Here is a 15,597-nt window from a genome sequence, read left to right as displayed (position 1 = left end):
ATAAGTCATTGTAGATGAGAACTGAACTGAACTAATAGGCAGCCGTTGTTGTGCTCATATTGAAATTAGCCAGACAGCGCCACCATGTGGTAAACTATCATAAGTCGCAGTGCTGGCAAGTAGGTGCTGGTAACGAGCACGGAAACCATCGGCTCAAATTAAGCACTGCTCCAGATCACTGAGACTGTTCCATTGAGTTTTTCACCTTAAACAATATTTGGAGGGTCAATGTTGTTTCTGGACGTTGGTCTGTATTGCCCTTCAGGTTCAGATCCCCTCCCGCTGTAGGGCTCATTTCCAAATCCCTGATTATCGAACTTGGGGTCTCCAGCTAGCCTCTGACTGCTCTCCCAGCCTGTCTGAAGACCTCTCTCACTGGGCCAGGGTCCAGGCTGCTTCACTATCAGCAGAGATCTTTGCACAAACGTTTCCTTTCTGCCTTTTCCCACAGTAGTGAGCTCCAATCCTACAACCTTTGCCTTTCTTATTGGAACCCACTGGGACCATGTACCTACTGTGTTTATCCACTCTAACCGACTCTGCTAGATGTGGGGAATAATTGTATTTTTGTTTATAAATATTGGCTTCCGGTGTTTTCTGTGGTGCATGGTGTATAATGTGATAAGTGGCGTTTAAACAACAGTGAGCCCTGTTCAGGGGGAGTTAGTCCAGTGTTTTAAATGGGCCGGTACTGGCCGGTAGGGAGTACTGGCACTTTTTGATTTTGAGAGTGATAGTACCGGCCCTTCTCAACAGAAATGCTATACTTTTAATTGGAGAGCACCGGCACTTCTCAGAAACAAGCAGGTACTCTGGTACCTGCACTTCGATTTTTACATTTTAAGCACTGGGAGTTACTGAGTTAAAAGTATGAGTATTGAAGGAATCGGAGACCGCAATTAGTGACTCGCTTGGTAATTACTCATTTCTAAGGGGATCATGGGGTATCATATATTATCCCATAGCCCTGCCCCCAGGAGTTACCGATGCCCCTATGTGGGATAAAGGCCTGCTTTTAACATTGAACCCACAAGAAGAAGTTACAGTTGTTTCTCTGATCTGCTGGCCTCTTAAAATACATCTCAACTTTTAATGGCATCATAGAGCATGAAATGTTATAGGGTGGATGTTATCGGGTGGTGAGAGGACTAGACTTTTATCCACGTCACGCAAGCTCATCCAATGACGATAAAAGGACACAGAACCAGTTTTTCACACCAGTTGCTTAAAGGATAATTCCACCAGTTGTGAATTGGGCCTTTCCTTTGAAGTGAAGTGATGGGCGCCGCGCGTGTTATAAAATATCCACTTGTACAATGTTCTACTCTTGTAGAAAGGGGCGGTTGGCGTTATTTTACCCCTACTGTTTGCATTCCTGCTGTAAATGTAAAAAAGGCAAAAAGTCGCAGGACTGGCTCTGAATTTCTATGGTTTTAGGCTCTGAGAGCCAGTGATCAGACTAGAAGCGCGAGGAAAGGCTAGAAATTGTCTTACAGTAGTGGATAGCCTAAAGCTCTCTAAATATGGCGCTTGCCGTCAAGGATAAACCTTCTCTTTGTGGATGGCATGTGATTTTACCAACTTTGGAATGCGAATGTCACGAATAAAACATATGTATTCTTCATTATAATACCAACACGCACAGGCTACAGATTGTTAGAAAATTAACCAGATCTCTTTATTGGTATCATACAAATTCAGGCATTTTCGGGTGAAAGCTTGGTCGGTGCGCCAACCTTCTGCGGACCAGCATCCACAGACTGCAGCCACACACTTGTGCCTGAAGTCTATGCAGAGGGTGCCCTCTAGTGGTAGTGCTTGGACAGAGCAGCGCAGGACACTGCCAGGAACTTCTCCCAGGCGGCGTGCACCTCGGGGGTGAAGGCGGCTCCCACCTTGCGGGCCAAGACGATCACCAGGCAGTTTCCAAGGAGCTGAGGAGGGAAATTAAACGGTTGTTAGTCAAATGGAATTCGGCAGTGAACATTGAAGAATCATGACGTGTAAAGGCACTGTAGATAGGGAGCTGCATGAGAGTTAAAGGCAGGTGACCTGCAACATTACGGGCACGTTTCCTGTTTCATCCTTCCATTCCTTGCTCAGAGGCATAAAGCAGCCTCTCATTTCATACATCAGCATGGCAGCAGTGAATTAGGGGGTGAGGCCTAGTTGTGTTGCTACCTATTGTTCTGCTGAAGCATTGCACGCAGGGGCCCAGGCCTGTTAGGGGCTCAGGGGGGCCCTGTGATGGCCGCATTTCACTCTCCCCACGGGGCACAGGGCGTCCTTACCACACTACAGCAAGAGACAATCAACGTTCACAAGAGACGGAACAGCACTCACTGCAGAGAGTGGCTATTATTTCTAGGAGCAGGGACGAAACTGCGGCTAATGGCACCGACAAGCACCACAGAGACTAACCTGATCGGTATGTATAGAAGGGAGCACATTCACACAACATCCACCCGAGAGCACAGAAAAATCAAGGGAGATGCGTCACGTTGTAAAGCCCTGCGCCACATGTGGGCGTTCCGGCACAGGGGGGGATCCGGCGCAGGAACACCTTGGAAAAGTGGCTGAGTGAAATCAACAAGATTTCACTCAGTCACTTTTACGGCCATGCTGCGTCAAAACCCTGCGCCTGCTTGAAGCAGGCGTAAGGATTGATGCAGCATGTTAGGCATAGGGGCACCGCGAGCCTTGCTGGAGCTGCCTCGCAAGCGACGTGACTCCAGCAATGCACCATCTTTCCGCCGGGTGATGCGCCGCGCATCTGCCCATCTGTGCGCAACGGTGCACCTCATTGTAAATGTGACGCATCAGTGGTGGCGCACGGGTGGTTTGGTGTTGCAACTGTTCTGGCGCATCCCTGCTAATTAGCTGTGATGCGCCAGAAGTTGTAAATCTGCCCCCAGGGATCTAAGATAAAAGAACTGGGGGTAGAGGAAAGCAAGAAGCCACCACACCACGAGAAAATAGTCAAAGCACACAGTCTCCAGGTGACAAGGTGACACGCTCTCCTCTAGTTTCAAGGTTGTCAACTTTACAGGTTCAACACAAGCAATATGAGTTTGGGCTAATCCAGGAATGCAGCGCCCATAGGACTCGAAGGGCTTCAGGGCCCCCGCACCCCCCCCAAAGTAATGTGTGTCAGCCAGGGCTGAGACAGCATCCCGGGCACACACACAGACAGTTTTTGAGCTGCTCTGGGTCTGGCTGGCCCGGCGTCCATCCTATTGCAGCCACCCCCGAGTACTTTACAGGTCTTTAAAAGACTATTTACTTGTTATTGAGGCTTTGCTGTATTTCACCTCTTCTTAGAGCCCCTGCATCTCCACTCTGCCTCTTGCTGGAAGAATTACCCCCACCCCCCTAAATTTCTATTATGATCTCACTCTCTTGGATTGCTCATGGCAGATATTCTCTCTCCCAGATTCCTCAGATTTTAGAATAAATACTGTTTTGTCCTCACCTGGAAGTTCTGAGGGTCCACGTGCAGGGTGTCTGCGTGCAGCTCGCTCAGTTTGGCCAACGTGTGCTTGATGTCATCGAGGTGGTGGACGGCTCCTCCCAGGGCGGACAGGACCTTCTTGCCATGGGCGGCAACCTTGGCATTGCCAGCGATGGCTGATGCAGTGGAGAGATCCCCAAAACTGCTGAAGTACCTCTGGGTCCAGGGGAAGACGACCAGCACCCTAAGAATGAGAAACACGAAAAGATGGAATGGATGGATCATCTCTGCATACGTCTCTTATTCACATCTGATTCTTGCTTTATCTCTTATTAGCAAAAGCAGATAATCAAATACACGAGTGAAAACACCTACTGATCCTAAAGATGATCAAACAGCCAAAGGAGCATCAAGAAAAACACGACTAGAAATACTACATCTACCCAAAAAAACAGGAAAATCCAGTTGACAACAGATCTTCTAGAGTCTGTGACTCTCGTCAACAGACCCCACTCACCCGTCTAAACCACCAAACATCTGCTTCTTCAAACTTCTTCAAATTAGCTTTCAATACACTACCTACCAGGCCAAGGTGTGAGACAACAACCCACCCTTATAGTGAACGTGAGTTTCCATGAGAAGCTGCAGCACTCTTCAATCATGGTTTACATGGGACCCCATTTTCGGCTACAACAACCAACCCTGACAGTATTCATGAGGTTTTGGGGGGAAGCTACAGCACTATAGTATCATGGTGTGCATGGTAGCCCATCCGCTCCAACAACCAGTGCTTTAAATGGAAAAAAATAAGTGCAGGTACTCACCAAAAGGAGCGGTGGACTGAAGGGTGGAGTGTTGGGCGGGACTAGGGGCAGAGCCAGGGGCGGCGCTAGTTTCTCAACCTATCCAAACTTTATATGCAAGAAATCCAAGTGCAAAGTAAATAAATCGGAAGTATATGTCCAATGGTTATGGCCCTAATAATAATAATAAGGGTACGTTCCGAACCATCTCTGAATTTTGCCATCAAAGATTTGCATGCTGGAATTTTTAGAAGCCCTTACTTATAATGAGAAAGGAGAACTATGTGTCCCAGCATGCAAAAGCATTACCAGCTAAAATCCATAACTGTCTGAAAGTCTAAAGCATTCCATGGAGCTGTCTGTCGCATTTGGGTTAAACATGGTTTCCCATACGAAACAAGTGGTTTAAATGCACCAAACCCCCCAAAAAATGGTGTTGCCTTTAAAGTGTTTTTTGTTTGAGGGTAATCGTAAAATTGGTGGCAAGGTCAGGGATTTACATTCAAGTAAAAATGCTCAATTTGAATTGCTGATGAACTCACTTTTACAGTCATTTAAAACAATGGCATGCTGAAACGCTGTACTGCCCTGAAGACTGCGCCCCTCACCATCTCCATTAGTTTAATGGTGGACTCTCAGCTCCTAATGTGCAGTATCAAAGGGTAAACAAGATACCCTGCCGCCTCGCCCCTGCTGGAGGAGTGACAGAGAAGCAGGACAAGATTGCTGTGTCATGGTAAGAAGAGCTGCGGTTCTGGTGCTCCTGTGCGAACTCAGCTCAGGATTACAAAATCACAGCTGGTTCTGTTTGAAGTGCTGCCAAGGCACGAGAACATGAAGCGCACCACCTGTGTCAAAGCAAGGCCCCCTATGAGTACTGGTACTCTCCTTGTCCTAGGAGAAGTTCCGGTACTCGAGAGGCGAAAACGAAAAAGTGCCAATACCAGCCCATTTGAAGCACTGACAACAACCAACCCCAAGAGCGTGTGAGAGGCTACAATAGAAGCTGCGGCATGCCACCATCATGGTGTGCATAGTACCCCATGTTACGCTACAACAACCAACCCCAATAGAGTGTCTGGGGTTCCAAGAGAAGCTGCAGCATGCCACCATCATGGTGTGCATAGTACCCCATGTTACGCTACAACAACCAACCCCAATAGAGTGTCTGGGGTTCCAAGAGAAGCTGCGGCATGCCACCATCATGGTGTGCATGGGACCCCATGTTACGCTACAACAACCAACCCCAATAGAGTGTCAGGGGTTCCGAGAGAAGCTGCAGCATGCCACCATCATGGTGTGTATGGGACCCCATGTTACGCTACAACAGCCAACCCCAATAGCGTGTGAGAGGCCACAAGAGAAGCTGCAGCATGCCACCATCATGGTGTGCATGGGCCCCCATGTTACGCTACAACCATCCCCAATAGCGTGTGAGAGGCCACAAGAGAAGCTGTGGCATGCCACCATCATGGTGTGCATAGGACCCCATGTTACGCTACAACAACCAACCCCAATAGCGTGTGAGAGGCCACAAGAGAAGCTGCGGCATGGCACCATCATGGTGTGCATGGGACCCCATGTTACGCTACACAACCAACCCCAATAGGGTGTGAGAGGCCACAAGAGAAGCTGCGGCATGCCACCATCATGGTGTGCATAAGACCCCATGTTACGCTACAACAACCAGCCCCAATAGCGTGTGAGAGGCCACAAGAGAAGCTGCGGCATGCCACCATCATGGTGTGCATAAGACCCCATGTTACGCTACAACAACCAGCCCCAATAGCGTGTGAGAGGCCACAAGAGAAGCTGCGGCATGCCACCATCATGGTGTGCATGGGACCCCATGTTACGCTACACAACCAACCCCAATAGGGTGTGAGAGGCCACAAGAGAAGCTGCGGCATGCCACCATCATGGTGTGCATAGGACCCCATGTTACGCTACAACAACCAGCTCCAATAGCGTGTGAGAGGCCACAGGAGAAGCTGCGGCATGCCACCATCATGGTGTGCATGGGATCCCATGTTACGCTACAACAACCAACCCCAATAGCATGTGAGAGGCCACAAGAGAAGCTGTGGCATGCCACCATCATGGTGTGCATGGGACCCCATGTTATGCTACAAACAACCCCAATAGAGTATCAGGGGTTCCAAGAGAAGCTGCAGCATGCCACCATCATGGTGTACATGGGACCCCATGTTATGCTACAACAACCAACCCCAATAGCGTGTGAGAGGCCACAAGAGAAGCTGCGGCATGCTACTATCATGGTGTACATGGGACCGCATGTTACGCTACAACAACCAACCGCAATAGCATGTGAGAGGCTTCAAGAGAAGCTGCGGCATGCCACCATCATGGTGTGCAGGGGACCCCATGTTACTCTACAACAACAAACCCCAATGGAGTATCAGGGGTTCCAAGAGAAGCTGCGGCATGCCACCATCATGGCACTTTAAGGGGACGTGCAGCAGACCTAGCGCTGTCACGTGACACCCTCTACCGGCTCCATTCGCCGCTGGCCACGCCCACTTTTGGCCACGCCCCCTTCCCGCCCTATTTGAAGCGCTGAACTTCGAGCGCTCATTTAGATCCTATCTCCTGAGGCGAAAAGCCGGGAGTTTCAACTTTTAACCTTTTTAGCGTGTTATACTGTGTTTATAACCTGTACTGTGTGATTTTAATACCTGTACCTTGTGCTTTACCAAACTCGCACTCTGGCACTTTAAGGGGACGTGCAGCAGACCTAGCGCTGTCACGTGACACCCTCTACCGGCTCCATTCGCCGCTGGCCACGCCCACTTTTGGCCACGCCCCCTTCCCGCCCTATTTGAAGCGCTGAACTTCGAGCGCTCATTTAGATCCTATCTCCTGAGGCGAAAAGCCGGGAGTTTCAACTTTTAACCTTTTTAGCGTGTTATACTGTGTTTATAACCTGTACTGTGTGATTTTAATACCTGTACCTTGTGCTTTACCAAACTCGCACTCTGGCACTTTAAGGGGACGTGCAGCAGACCTAGCGCTGTCACGTGACACCCTCTACCGGCTCCATTCGCCGCTGGCCACGCCCACTTTTGGCCACGCCCCCTTCCCGCCCTATTTGAAGCGCTGAACTTCGAGCGCTCATTTAGATCCTATCTCCTGAGGCGAAAAGCCGGGAGTTTCAACTTTTAACCTTTTTAGCGTGTTATACTGTGTTTATAACCTGTACTGTGTGATTTTAATACCTGTACCTTGTGCTTTACCAAACTCGCACTCTGGCACTTTAAGGGGACGTGCAGCAGACCTAGCGCTGTCACGTGACACCCTCTACCGGCTCCATTCGCCGCTGGCCACGCCCACTTTTGGCCACGCCCCCTTCCCGCCCTATTTGAAGCGCTGAACTTCGAGCGCTCATTTAGATCCTATCTCCTGAGGCGAAAAGCCGGGAGTTTCAACTTTTAACCTTTTTAGCGTGTTATACTGTGTTTATAACCTGTACTGTGTGATTTTAATACCTGTACCTTGTGCTTTACCAAACTCGCACTCTGGCACTTTAAGGGGACGTGCAGCAGACCTAGCGCTGTCACGTGACACCCTCTACCGGCTCCATTCGCCGCTGGCCACGCCCACTTTTGGCCACGCCCCCTTCCCGCCCTATTTGAAGCGCTGAACTTCGAGCGCTCATTTAGATCCTATCTCCTGAGGCGAAAAGCCGGGAGTTTCAACTTTTAACCTTTTTAGCGTGTTATACTGTGTTTATAACCTGTACTGTGTGATTTTAATACCTGTACCTTGTGCTTTACCAAACTCGCACTCTGGCACTTTAAGGGGACGTGCAGCAGACCTAGCGCTGTCACGTGACACCCTCTACCGGCTCCATTCGCCGCTGGCCACGCCCACTTTTGGCCACGCCCCCTTCCCGCCCTATTTGAAGCGCTGAACTTCGAGCGCTCATTTAGATCCTATCTCCTGAGGCGAAAAGCCGGGAGTTTCAACTTTTAACCTTTTTAGCGTGTTATACTGTGTTTATAACCTGTACTGTGTGATTTTAATACCTGTACCTTGTGCTTTACCAAACTCGCACTCTGGCACTTTAAGGGGACGTGCAGCAGACCTAGCGCTGTCACGTGACACCCTCTACCGGCTCCATTCGCCGCTGGCCACGCCCACTTTTGGCCACGCCCCCTTCCCGCCCTATTTGAAGCGCTGAACTTCGAGCGCTCATTTAGATCCTATCTCCTGAGGCGAAAAGCCGGGAGTTTCAACTTTTAACCTTTTTAGCGTGTTATACTGTGTTTATAACCTGTACTGTGTGATTTTAATACCTGTACCTTGTGCTTTACCAAACTCGCACTCTGGCACTTTAAGGGGACGTGCAGCAGACCTAGCGCTGTCACGTGACACCCTCTACCGGCTCCATTCGCCGCTGGCCACGCCCACTTTTGGCCACGCCCCCTTCCCGCCCTATTTGAAGCGCTGAACTTCGAGCGCTCATTTAGATCCTATCTCCTGAGGCGAAAAGCCGGGAGTTTCAACTTTTAACCTTTTTAGCGTGTTATACTGTGTTTATAACCTGTACTGTGTGATTTTAATACCTGTACCTTGTGCTTTACCAAACTCGCACTCTGGCACTTTAAGGGGACGTGCAGCAGACCTAGCGCTGTCACGTGACACCCTCTACCGGCTCCATTCGCCGCTGGCCACGCCCACTTTTGGCCACGCCCCCTTCCCGCCCTAAACGGTCCACTATTTGAAATGTGCATTTCCAGAACGCGCAGCGGACGGGCGCAGCGGGCGCGCCGTCAGCGCGCCGAAGGCGCGCCAAAGGCAAGCCCGTCTGGGCCCGTCCAGCCCTGGACCGGGCCCAGGGCCAGTCCCCCTGCCTCTCCTACTAGCCCCGTCCGCACATATTGGACTAATACCCAACTTCATCTACTAAATACGCGCCCTTGCTTGACCAGCACCCGCTGCATCCTTACCCACCTGGAGGCCGCTCATTACCATTGCCCGCAATGCAATTTCACTCTCCCGCCCTGCCAACCTCGGCTCGCTCCACATCCCCCGCTACAGCTACCCTCCTCTAATCAGCGCACCCTGAAAGCTGGTTTGGTCAATTGCCGTTCTCTTCCCCGGCATGCCAATGACATCTGGATGTCCATCTCTTCTGACGAATGGGATATTCTTTTTCTCACCGAGTCTTGGATCACAGACTCCTCCTCTCCAGATATCTATCTGGCTATTCCCCCAGGATATGATATAAAATGCTTGAACCGGGCTGGTGGTAAGTCTGGAGGCGGTCTAGCCGTCATTTTTAAATCCCTCTTCCAGTTGACTCTTACCAAACTCACTAACATTGGTTTAATTGAAGCCATGTACTTCTCCCTCTCTGACCCTGCAGCAGTTATCCTGGCTGGCACACTAGTCTATAATCCCCCCCCCGTCACCTCCCCCTCTCTCACTGCCCTCGCCCATCAACTGGCTAACCTATCTCTCAAACACCGACATTTCATTGTCCTGGGCGATTTTAACCTCCACATTGACAATCCGCTCTGTGCGAAGGCAGCCAACTTTTTGGAAACTATGGATAGCCTCAATCTCAAGCAATTAGTCGCAGGTCCCACCCATGCGGCTGGTCACACCCTGGACCTCATATTCGCCAACTTCCCAAATATCACTGTCCTCCCACCCCTTCCTCTTACCTGGACTGATCATTACCTCATCCCCTTTTCTCTTGCCCTGAAACATAAATCTGCCCCAATGGCCCCAAGGAAGGAGTTGGGAAGAAAGTGGCACAAGGTTACATGTGCTACCTTGGACCCGATATTCCATTTTCAGTCGGAGTACCTCTCCCCGGACATTGATGAAAACGTCTCTAGGCTGAATATTTCCCTCATTGATGCGATTGATTCTATCTGCAACTCACGGAATACCTTGAAAATCATTCTCTGCTGCATGAATCACAGTCCGGATTCAGAGCCGGATTCAGCACTGAGACAGCCCTGCTGGAAGTATCCGAAACAATCCGAGAATGCGTGGACAGGGGCGAGGAGGCCATGCTGGTCCTCCTCGACCTGTCCGCGGCTTTCGATACGGTCTCTCACCCCATCCTCCTTGACCGACTTAAGCAGATAGGCATTGGTGGCACTGCCTTCAGCTGGATTGAGTCTTTTCTCTCGTCTAGAAGCCAGAGGGTACTGCTGCGTCCCTTCAAATCAGAGAAAAAACCTCTGTCATGCGGGGTTCCACAGGGCTCCGCTCTCAGCCCCCTGTTCTTCAACGTCTACCTTGCCCCCTTGGCCGACGTTGTGGAGGCCTACGGAGTCAGGGTGGTCTCCTACGCTGACGACACACAGTTGGTGTTCTCCTTCAGGGACCACTCGGACTCCGCATTCATTAACTTTCGCCAATGCCTCAACAACATCAGCGTCTGGATGACCGTGAATCACCTCAGATTGAATGCAGACAAAACTGAGGTTCTGTTTTTTAATCAGAGAACTTCCATCCCCTCCTCTTGGTGGTGGCCCACGGCGCTTGATCCCGCCCCGTCCCCCGTTCACTCGGCGCGGAATCTAGGCTTCCAGTTTGACGACTCCCTGTCATGCAAAACCCAGGTCAATAAAGTCACCTCTGCCTGCTTCCTGAAGCTGCGCATGATCAGAAAGATCCTCCCCTATCTCCCCCTGGATTCCCGCCGCACAGTCACCCAAGCCCTCATCACGTCCCACTTGGACTATGCCAATAGCCTCTATGCTGGGGCCCCCCAGTACCTGATAGGCCGGCTGCAGATCGTCCAGAATGCTGCAGCCAGACTGATCGGTAACATCCCGTACCGCCAATCTGTGTCTGCTTACCGGAGGGAGCTCCACTGGCTTCCAGTGGCTAGCCGCATTCAGTTCAAGGTCCTCACCCTCACCTATCGAGCCGTCAACGACTGTGGACCTAACTATCTGAAAAAACGGGTTTCGATATCCCGCTCCACCAGATCCTTGAGATCCAATGATCTCCGCCTCCTGATCCAGCCTCGTTTTAGATTATCTAGAACTGGTGGCAGAGGGTTCAGTGTCATCGCTGCCAAATTGTGGAACTCCCTTCCTATTGAGCTTAGATTCTGTCCTTCTGAATCCATCTTCCGAGCCAAACTCAAAACCTGGCTCTTCTCCCGACCTTAATCACTACACTGTCTTCCCTGCTTTCCTCCCCCTTTCTCCTTGGTGACTTAGGATTTTAGCGCCGGGACACCCCTTCGGGGGTAGCTGTGCGCTCTATAAACTCCATAAAATAAATAAAATAAATAAATGGTGTGCTCATGATCCCATCTCTGGCTACAACTGGCAACCCTGATAGTACACACGACTCTCTATGAGCAGCTGCAGCCCTCCACCCTCTAAGTGTACCATGTAAGGCTAAAATACCCAACCCCAGCAGAAGATAGCAAAGGCCAAAGCTCCCATGGTGGACTGGAAAGCCTGCAGTGCACGCACTTCATGTGATTGCAGCCCACCAACAATTACAGCGCCCCATTCTCAGTGTGTATGTGAGAATCTACTGAACTGCACCCTGCTGCTTCCATGATGCACTTGACACTCCATCTCACACAACAGCACTTTCGTTTTAATGATGTCCATGAGAATCACCCCGAGACTACAGCATCTGTCCGCGTTGTACATAGGAATACAACTCACCCTACAAATGCTGTCCTTCTTTATGTACTGCAAGTCAGTCTAAGGGTATCACATACACCCCTTGTGACTTATTTCCGTACAGCACTGCACCCTCTTAATGTAAATGATATTCCACCTGAGGATACGGTACTTCTTACAAAGGGTATTTATGAGTCTAATTCTGAGGCGTCAGAGCCCGACCCGAATTTAGTACATGAGAAGATCATCGGGTGCCAGTTATGGAAAGGGAATCCACTCTCTCTAAGACATGAGGAAGGCCAGCTTTATTGTGAAAGCGCCTGAAACCTTTGTGTCACAAGATCTTGCATGATTCGCTCTGCACCATCAGGGGTCCATGGATGAACTCACAGAAAGAAGCAGAGTCAAGAAAGCTCGGTCTCACTACATAAAACCCCAGCAAATTAGCATAATCCCCCATCCTCATGATCTACATTGGGCTCCTCTCAATATTACAAAATCCGACCCTCACGACCTACGAGGCGCTACGTCACACCACAATAAAGATACTTATGAAGGATACTTTAGGAATGTGAAGCGAGTAAAAGAGTAGAAAGAGAAGAAATACATAAGCAGGGAATGGTGTGACGCAACAGATGGCAGCAAATACCTGGCCAGCGTTTCCTGCCCATCAGCCGCCGCGTCCACCTGGGCCCACACCGAGGTGATGGCGGCCTTCTCTTCTGCTGTCCACTGAACCATCTTTGCTGGCGGTGCTGGGAGGTTTGTTGAGTCAGAGTCTGCTGCTGGAAGCTGCTGCTGCTGAAGATTTCTGAGACCCCAGAGATTTATATGGCCGGCGGCCAAGATCCACCCAGGGTGGACCGTTCTGCTGAGTCACACCGGACCATCTTATCTTTCATGCCAGCCTTCCCCACACCCACCACGCAAACCTTTCTGACGTCTTCTCAGAACCGTGCATTTTTATATGATTTTGCTTGGCGCTACAATTCTCCCATACAATAACAATATGTGTATGTTACTTCTACAGATTCAAGTGTTGGGAAGGACATAGGTGTGTGTTCTTTGTCCAGCATAATTTTGTGGAAATACCCGACGTTAGCCGTTCACAAGCCTTAATTACATAGCTTCCCGGTTTACTTTTGCTTCGGTCTTACAAAGTTAGTTTTCACGCTAATCAAATTCATCCAAGTTATAACTTGCATGCAGCATATTTCTCTGCGAGTTTTCCGTTTGTGCAGCTTTTCAATGCATAATACCAAATATGTTCAGGTTTTTTTCTGTGCAAGATTACTTTTTGAGAAATGTCCCGGCATTATGCATGAAAAGGACAATGTTTCCTGCACTGTGCAGCTGATGTAGAACTGCTCTGGTAGTGCTTCGCAGAGAGCATCACTCACGTTGCAAAGCACATATTAGTACAGGGTCTGGATAGCATGTTCTAATGTTTAGTCGTTTATAGCCAAAGAGAGGGCAAAACATGAATGAAGATGGCTTATTCCCCAGCCCCAGAATTTATTTTGATGCCCTATAGGAATGGGGATCAGGAGAGCACATCTTAGTGTATACTCTCACTGTAGGGAATGCTAGGGTGAGTGACATTCTAAGTATCCCTTATTGAAATCTCCTCTCTGGGTAATTCAAGGTGTTTACATCTATTGGGAATGCCTGAGTAGAATGCTGTCTGTCATTGAGAGTGTGGTAGGAGATCTGTGCACTGCTGGGCCACCTCCCAACAGACCTACCTTGATGCAGCAGACGAGTTACAGGGAAAAACCATAGAGGTCTCACTGTGAAAAATTCCTCACTATTTTCACACTTTCTTTGAGAGCCCATTTGGGCTGTTCTCCGGGTGCTACAGGTTGTATAATCATGCACCTCTCTGATGGTGAATGCTGCGAGGTATAGCCTTGCAGTTCTCAGGTGATGAATGTTGTGGGGTAAAACCATGCAGCTCTCAGGTGGTGAATCTTGGAAGGGTATAGCCATGCGGCGCTCACATAGTGAATGCTGCAGGGGTATAACCATGCAGCTCTCAGGTGGTGAATGCTGTGGGGGTATAGCCATGCAGCTCTAAGATGGTGAATGCTGGAGGGGTATAGCCATGCAGCTCTCAGGTGGCGAATGCTGTGGGGGTATAACCATGCAGCTCTCAGGTGGTGAATGCTGTGGGGGTATGACCATGCAGCTCTCAGGTGGTGAATGCTGTGGGTGTATAGCCATGCAGCTCTCAGGTGGTGAATGCTGGAGGGGTATAACCATGCAGCTCTCAGGTGGTGAATGCTGTGGGGGTATAGCCATGCAGCTCTCAGGTGGTGAATGCTGTGGGGGTATGACCATGCAGCTCTCAGGTGGTGAATGCTGTGGGTGTATAGCCATGCAGCTCTCAGGTGGTGAATGCTGGAGGGGTATAACCATGCAGCTCTCAGGTGGTGAATGCTGCGAGGTATAGCCTTGCAGTTCTCAGGTGATGAATGTTGTGGGGTAAAACCATGCAGCTCTCAGGTGGTTAATCTTGGAAGGGTATAGCCATGCGGCGCTCACATAGTGAATGCTGCAGGGGTATAACCATGCAGCTCTCAGGTGGTGAATGCTGTGGGGGTATAGCCATGCAGCTCTAAGGTGGTGAATGCTGGAGGGGTATAGCCATGCAGCTCTCAGGTGGTGAATGCTGTGGGGGTATAACCATGCAGCTCTCAGGTGGTGAATGCTGTGGGGGTATGACCATGCAGCTCTCAGGTGGTGAATGCTGTGGGTGTATAGCCATGCAGCTCTCAGGTGGTGAATGCTGGAGGGGTATAACCATGCAGCTCTCAGGTGGTGAATGCTGTGGGGGTATAGCCATGCAGCTCTCAGGTGGTGAATGCTGTGGGGGTATACCCATGCAGCTCTCTGGTGGTGAATGACGTGGGGGTATAGCCATGCAGCTCTCAGGGGTGAATGCTGGAGTGGTATAACTATGCAACTCTCAGGTGGTGAATGCTGGAGGGGTATAACCATGCAGCTCTCAGGTGGTGAATGCTGTGGGGGTATAACGATGCAACTCTCAGGTGGTGAATGCTGTGAGGTATAACCATGCAGCTCTCTGGTGGTGAATGATGTGGGGGTATAGCCATGCAGCTCTCAGGGGTGAATGCTGGAGGGGTATAGCCATGCAGCTTTCAGGTGGTGAAAGCTGGAGGGGTATACCCTTGCAGCTCTCAGGTGGTGAATGCTGTGGGGGTATAACCATGCAGCTCTCAGGTGGTGAATGCTGTGGGGGTATAGCCATGCAGCTCTCAGGTGGTGAATGCTGTGGGGGTATAACGATGCAACTCTCAGGTGGTGAATGCTGTGAGGTATAACCATGCAGCTCTCTGGTGGTGAATGATGTGGGGGTATACCCATGCAGCTCTCAGGGGGTGAAGCTGGAGGGGTATAACGATGCAACTCTCAGGTGGTGAATGCTGTGAGGTATAACCATGCAGCTCTCTGGTGGTGAATGATGTGGGGGTATAGCCATGCAGCTCTCAGGGGTGAATGCTGGAGTGGTATAACTATGCAACTCTCAGGTGGTGAATGCTCTGAGGTATAACCATGCAGCTCTCTGATGGTGAATGCTGCGAGGTATAGCCTTGCAGTTCTCAGGTGATGAATGTTGTGGGGTAAAACCATGCAGCTCTCAGGTGGTGAATCTTGGAAGGGTATAGCCATGCGGCGGTCACATAGTGAA

At 50.2% G+C, this 15,597-nt stretch overlaps 1 protein-coding gene across 1 annotated transcript; it reads right to left on the bottom strand.

Moving 5' to 3' along the window:
* Positions 1-1,653: 1,653 nt before the first annotated feature.
* Positions 1,654-12,641, bottom strand: LOC147703569 (hemoglobin subunit beta-3-like). The gene is made up of 3 exons (XM_086928935.1): positions 12,535-12,641; positions 3,473-3,695; positions 1,654-1,934 (listed from the first exon to the last, which is right to left on the bottom strand). The coding sequence occupies exons 1-3, from the start codon at positions 12,624-12,626 to the stop codon at positions 1,806-1,808; spliced, it is 444 nt and encodes a 147-aa protein (XP_086785061.1). The 5' UTR covers positions 12,627-12,641; the 3' UTR covers positions 1,654-1,805.
* Between the last annotated feature and the right edge of the window lie 2,956 nt (positions 12,642-15,597).

This window comes from Lissotriton vulgaris, chromosome 7 (assembly GCF_964263255.1).
Source record: "Lissotriton vulgaris chromosome 7, aLisVul1.2, whole genome shotgun sequence".
NCBI classification, from domain to species: domain Eukaryota; kingdom Metazoa; phylum Chordata; class Amphibia; order Caudata; family Salamandridae; genus Lissotriton; species Lissotriton vulgaris.
Note: the sequence above shows the minus strand (reverse complement) of the source record. Positions and strands in the feature narration are given on the sequence as shown.